We start from the raw sequence: 6,994 nt of genomic DNA on the forward strand, positions 1-6,994 counted from the left end.
TGTCTTGATATTTGAATATTATTTATGCTCTTTCCAAAAAAGTCAAAGCTTATTTTTTACCTTCATGTATTTAAACTTGGCTGGATCATACACGATCAGCTTGTGGACAGAACTCCCATCACTTACTCCTACTGTCATACTTTGTTTTTCTTCCCCATCTTTCCTTGTGTATGAACTTGGTTGACCACATGACAGTACTTTAAGCTTTTGCGCCAAGCTGTATGGTCCTTCACTTGTTTTTCTATTTGATGTACTTGCCATCTGAAAAGATTTAAATTGATTAATTTATGTCACATTATGCATCAGAAATTCATATTTTTTATTTTAATTAATTATGTACATATGTCAAACATGTGTTCAATAATGTTTTAATAAGGGATTTAGAGCATGTTAAAGTTATACTAATGAAGAAAGTAGGCTGAAAATGCAGTATTTTGTCATATAGGGAGTAATATGTTAACAAAGGTGTAGTTTGACTTCATGATATTTCTTGGATTCGGTGATCTATATCTCGAAGGTAATAAATTAATGGGTAAAGGAAAACAATCATGCTTCCCTTTGAAAAATTTGAAAGAAGCAATTTACTAATTTACTTTTTGTATTCTTTGTCATTTGTTGAAAACTTGAGACTTTTTTTATTAAGACCCAGAGTTTAAGCACAAGAGACTAAGTTAAACTTTACAGATTAATTATGGATGTATAAATGAACAACACTATCAAATTTGAAGATTCATGGGTCTTTTCTTTCCCTCTGTTTAAGAATTTTGAGGACATTTTGTATTGGTAGCAAAAATAAAATAGTTAAGACATTATTTTGGTTCTATGAAAGATATCTTGTATAATTATGAAAATGCATGTTTTTTTAAAGCCATAAAAATATTACATACTTTGATAAAAAATGCTCTTACATATTATTACATGTGTAAGCCTACTAATAATGCATTACGAATACATGACACAGTTTGCTTCAATGTATCATTTTCACATAAAATATCTTACTGCACTCAATAATAAGAAACCTAGCTAAATAATTGACAGTCCCATCATATTAGCAACCTTGCAATTATCACCTGAATGATGCTAAATTTAGTAGCCTCAGGACGCAGACAGAGTTTGTAAACAATCTAATGGGGCCTATCAGATTACCAACCTTGCAATAATTTCGAAGACTGCCTCAAAGCCACGATAGTTCATTAAAGCAAACAAGTTGTTTTTTGTTGTTTTTTTTTAATAACTTTAGAGGAAAAAAATTCATATTTTGTTCAGAACAATTTTTAAGGCATAACCGGCCTTTAAAATTCAAATATCTAATTTTTGATGAATAAATTCTACTATGCCAGTTACGACTCATTTTCAAGCTATATTCATCCAGTGACAGTAATATTTAATTTTACAAAGATTGACAATTACTAAACCAAGTTATTGTTACTTAATATTTGCTTTAATGTTTTTTTAGACTAGCAATATTCTTTTTCAGAAGATGTCAATTTCTAAGTCTTCAATTCCCAAGATTTCAATTCCAAGTTGATTATCCAAGATTTCAATTCCAAGTTGATTTTCCAAGATTTCTATTCCAAGTTGATTTTCCAAGATTCCCAAGCTTATTCTTCATATACATTATTTTAATATATAACAAATTTATTACTTTAAGCACCTGATTTGCAAAGTACCAATACTTGATACAAGTGTTGTGCTCGCTTTTCTTAACTTCAAAATAACTTTTCAGTTTATTGTAAAGGCAAGATAAATTGCTTTGTGATCAGAGTAGTACGATTCTAGAGTGCCAAAATCAATTACTTCACTTTCACATAAAGTGGAATAGACATGATCTATACAAGAGCCATAATCAGTTGTTTCAGTCCTTATCAATTGATTTAACTGACACAAACCACTAAAAAGTGTCAATAGATTCTCATGTATATTGCATTCAAAGTTGAAATCACCCATTAAAACAAGCTTACATGAATTGTTCTGCATTTTGTAATGTGTCATGTCATTTGATACAGCTGACAGAAACTGTGTAATGTTAGCAACAGTTGCACTTCTAGGTGGACAATAAACAAAGCCAATAACAATGTCATGGTTTAAACCTACTAGAATGTACTCAATGGAAGAAATTGTCCTACTGCTTAGTATGTCAATATCTAGGGATGTCTTGTAATAAATAACAAGTCCATGTGCAGCATCTTCCTTATCAGCTGCTTTCATCTTAAACCCATTAACTAGGTAATTTTGATCTACTTCACCCCACACTCGAGCTTCTGCTAGTCCTATTATGTCAGCGTGTAACATGTTTTCATCCAGTTTAAAGTCCTGAAAATGTTTCCTTAGTGATCGACAGTTATGAAAACAAAGCTTCATAACACCAACTTTGGATAGAGACTTTATACGAGGTATGGAGGATATAAACTTGTTTTGCCTAAGTCTTTCCATTTCTGCTTCAACCTCTGCTGACACTGCTATCTTATTTACATTAAGTTCTGTAATGTGAATTTGTGAAAGACTTGTGACTCTACTCAGGCCAACATAGTGTATATGTTCTATTTTCCTTTTACCAAAATGCAACACAGCAGCTTTCATAGTTGAACCCTGGGCTTTATGTATTGTTTTTGCAGCTGACAAACACAAGGGAAACTGACGGCGTGAAACAAGGTATGTTTTGAAGTAACGAAAAGTGAACATGCGTCTAGTCTCTAAAACAGGCGTCCAAACTAGTGGAATATTATCTTTATACAAATGCTTATATTGCAAGCGCCATCTCCTACCGATAGTTTTGTCCTCAAATTCAACCCATATTATGCTACATCTATGTGAGCCAGGAACTCTGAAATCAAATTGTTTAATTTCACAAGATGCACCATTTGTTAAACCATCAGCTGTGTCAATATTACAACAAATTTCTCCTGGCAAACCTATACCAAGTTTTAGTTCCTTCGGAAGACCCATACACTGACTCGGATCATCTGGAATTTTGGCTAAAATAGTACTTCTCAAATTTGAACACACATCTCCGGAAACATCATCAATCGCTTGTACTGTAGTAATGGCAGTTGAAGGAAGGTTTTGAAGCACAGAGAAATTATGTGTAGCACTATCTTGCCTACGACAAAACAAATGTGGCAAGGCTTGAATTGATAAATGTTCATTACTTCCAACCTGGCGAGTTTTAAGTAGCTTCAAGTCATCTTCAGTATGAAGTCCTTCTCTTAATCTATTTAATAATTCAGCAAAAGCCTGGTCATCTTTTTGCCTCATAATAACTCTGAGCTCATAAAAGTCAAAATGTTCAACCCACAGACTTGGTGCAAGACAGTTAATTTGTGGCAAGCTGAACTTCTGAGAAAATATCCATGAATCCATTACTGGTTTCAATTGATAAAGGTCTCCAACTGCAAGAATACTCACATTACCAAATGGCCGGGAACAACCCATTATTTCTTGTAAACGTAAGTTAATGTAATTAAACATCCCTCGGCCAACCATTGAAATTTCATCTATTATCACCACTTTCAGACTATGGTAACGTGCCCGCATCGAATTCAACTGTTGCATGTCAAGTGGTTTGAATTGAAAGCCTTGGTTTGCAGGGATGCAAAAGGCTGAATGTATAGTCAAGCCACCAATGTTATGAGCTGCTTTACCTGTAGGAGCACATAGCAAAATCTTAAATGAATCTGGGTTTTCATCTCTTTTGTGATTAAGATACTTCAATAAACCTTGATAAATGCATCTAGTAACAACTGACTTTCCAACACCAGCTCCACCTGACAAGTAAGTATAAAATGGTAATGACTGCTTCTTAACTTTTTCAAGAATATGGTAGAAAAATTGCATTTGTTCATGATTCAAGCTTCTTATTTGTTGCAGGTATTCTTCATTTTCAATTTCTTTTAGTGGAAGAACTTCACTGCCCAGTGATCTTTGTTGAATGCCAATATCCTCAGCAATATCATAATCAAAGGAACTATTTGATCCTCTACTAGCATCAAAACATTCAAATTCTTCAGAGCAACGTGCACCATTACTCAAGTCAACTGCTTCCTGAAATTCAGATTCAGAGTTAACAACACCAACAAGACTGTCATCAGATTCATCCATCATTGAGATATATTCATCAACTGAAGATTTTTCATACTGCTTCTGTCTCAGTAATAATTCACCTTTTTGTGAATTGAAACTCTGTTCATATGAAGGATATGCATTAAGCAAGTCTTTAACTTCATCTCTCCATGGTCTGTACAGCATTAATTTCTGCCTAAAGTGATCTTCACTGTCTTGAGTAATGGATGTAGGATGTGTATACATAACTTTCTGTCTTGACCTTTTCCTCATTTTAGTGCCACAGGGAAAAGTCACAATACTTTCATAGCATACAGAACCTGAAGGTTCCAACTCATCCTCTTTGTCATGTTCATACTCAGTTTCTGGTAATTCGTCTATTTGTATTTGTGTAACATCTGTTTGCTTTTTTCTCCCTGGGCATAGATCATACCAGGTTGCAAAGTCCGCATAGCACAAATTGTCCATGCTCTTTGGACGTCTTGTGTATCTCTTTAGTATATTATCCATTTCAACATCACATGAAGTTGAAGGCAGTTCTTTCAACAGAGTTTGTGACTTAATAAGAGATGTTCTTTCATTTGGTTGTTTAGTATCAACATAAATAACATCTCTTGTGCATCTACGCAATGGCATTTGTAAAGCTAAATACACTGCCTCTTGAGCTCCTATTTCCACACTAGTTAGGAATTGATTTCCAATTTTTCTGACACGCTGCTTTATGTCAGCATGCTGTTGTTGAGCTTCATGACAAGCATCTCTTAAAAGATTTGAAAGACCACGTTGGCCTTTCGAAATGTAAGAAACTATGTATGACACACAAGAATATGCATCCATAACATATTGAATATCCATGTTAGCTAGCCAACTTTTTATTAATACTCTGTTGTAGTTGTTGATTCTGCTTTCAGAAACAGATCTTCTCAGAAATACCTTTGCCCTTTTAATTGTTGAACGTACAACTTTCAAATACAATGGCAAATCCATATCTATTTTGGAAAGAAATTCTTGGAAAGAAATGCATACATCATTTTTATGCAGTTCATTTAACACAGCTGTCACTTTTTCAATTTTTTTCTGCAAAATCTGAGCAATGTTCAGAATCTTCCAAAGGGTACAGAATTATTGTTTCAGGCATTGGAAACAGAGGAAAATTAAAGCGACAAACATTTTTTCCATTTTTTTTGCATGTACTTGCATGTCTGTGAGTCTGATAATTGATAAGGTCAGGTATATCCTTGTCTTTCAAGCAAGTAACATACTTGTCAATAAAGTTGGCTATAGACGAATCAGAGGCAGAGCCATGCACAGGAGCATTTTTAATCCAAGCAAGCATATGGATGTGTGGAGATCCACGTTGCTGGAACTCAACTCTATAGAAGAAATCTTCTATTTCACCAATTGGGTTGGAGACATGTCTTAAAACTTCCCTCAAGAAAACTTGTACTCTAAAATCAAAAAATCTAGCACAGGTTACTGGGTCACTTTTAATAAGTCTGCATTTCTCTTGCCAAGAAAGCTCATTTGCAGCACTCAGATCTATATTGTTGTGGTCAACAAAACTGGATAAAGTTTTTAATAATGGCTCCCATTTTGTCTCAGCAGCAGAAAATGAACAGAACCATGTTGGCAAACCAATCTGACGTATCATGGAAAAGAGATCTTTTTTGGCTTGTTCCCAATATGGAGGAGATCCTCTCAATGTTCTGAGAACCCTGTAACCATCATCTTGCATGGTTAATTTTTCAACAAATCCTGGAGTTAGCAAACTACCAGCAGTCAATGCCTGGCTTTGCATTTTGCACTTTCTAACAGCTAATGACACTTTATCTCTTATTTGCTTAATTTGCAATTTCTTCAATTTGTAGAAAATATTTGGCAAGCAAAGTGCTACTCTTCTGTCTGCATTTCTTAACTCCCACTTGCAAACATCACTATAATGCAGAGCAACTTGTCGCTTTGAGTTGTCAATACGTGGCTGGCCACAGAAAACTGATGGGAAAGACAAAATTTCTGAATGGGTGTCCTGGAACAATCCAAGCGGACTACTTTTTTCACCAGGTGCTAAACAAAGAATCTGATTGAATTCCCTAAAATCAACAGGTTGTAGACAAGTATCCATGTTACCTGTAAGTCTATCATTGAAATTTTCGTCCTCAGTCCAACAATCAAGTTCAGCATTATCATCACTTGTAGTCTGTCCTTGATCTTCTTTGCAAAAGGCTTCTTGAGGCTGTTGGAGCCACTCTTCATTTATAACAATACCTTCACTTCTGAACAATGCACTGTTGCTTACAAGCCATTTGGCAGCCTCAAAAACTTTATTTGGACGTATATTTTCAAAAGCAACATGATGCTTATAGTCAAGCTTGCGTTTCAGTTTTAACATAATAGTTTCATCATCGCTAAGCAACCGTGGCAAGGCTTTAATAGTGGAGTTTATATCAGCTGGAACATTAACAACATTACCTCGCAAATTTAACTGCCCTCCTCTTGGCATTTCACGTAACTGCATAAAGGGAAGTCTAGGTGAAACTAATCTTTCCTCTAAACTGGACAAATCTAATGCATGTGGCTTGTCTGGAAATTTAAGTCCATTATGTAACCAAAACTTTGGAGTTTTCCCTTTTTTGAGAGATTTCCAGCAGGTCACACATACCCATTGTATCTCATTTACACTATGTATATCAGATAAAAACTGTTGTCTTGTTTCTTTAGACAAATTTAAGGCATTTTTAACATGATGCTTAAAGAATGTTTGGGTGCAGCAAGAGCATATAAACTCTGGTCCAACTGAAACAAGCCTGTGAAATTTTGCAATAATTTTGCTTTCGCTATTTAACACAGGACAGTCATCAGCCACACATTCAAGAGCCCTTTTTCTAGCAGTCTGAATAAACCTGAAACCAAATCTAGGATGGAATATTTCAATAGC

General features: G+C 34.8%; 1 protein-coding gene across 1 annotated transcript; it reads right to left on the minus strand.

Annotated features, from left to right (window-relative positions):
- Positions 1–60: 60 nt before the first annotated feature.
- LOC132726659 (uncharacterized) lies at positions 61–6,771 on the minus strand (the record flags this gene model as incomplete). Its single annotated transcript, XM_060712003.1, has 3 exons — positions 61–261; positions 1,798–4,865; positions 5,254–6,771. Coding segments are annotated over 3 exons (4,787 nt in total), but the record flags the coding sequence as incomplete, so codon positions are not given.
- Between the last annotated feature and the right edge of the window lie 223 nt (positions 6,772–6,994).

This window comes from Ruditapes philippinarum, unplaced genomic scaffold (genome assembly GCF_026571515.1).
Source record: "Ruditapes philippinarum isolate M1 unplaced genomic scaffold, ASM2657151v2 ctg26037_1_1_1_1, whole genome shotgun sequence".
Lineage (NCBI taxonomy): Eukaryota > Metazoa > Mollusca > Bivalvia > Venerida > Veneridae > Ruditapes > Ruditapes philippinarum.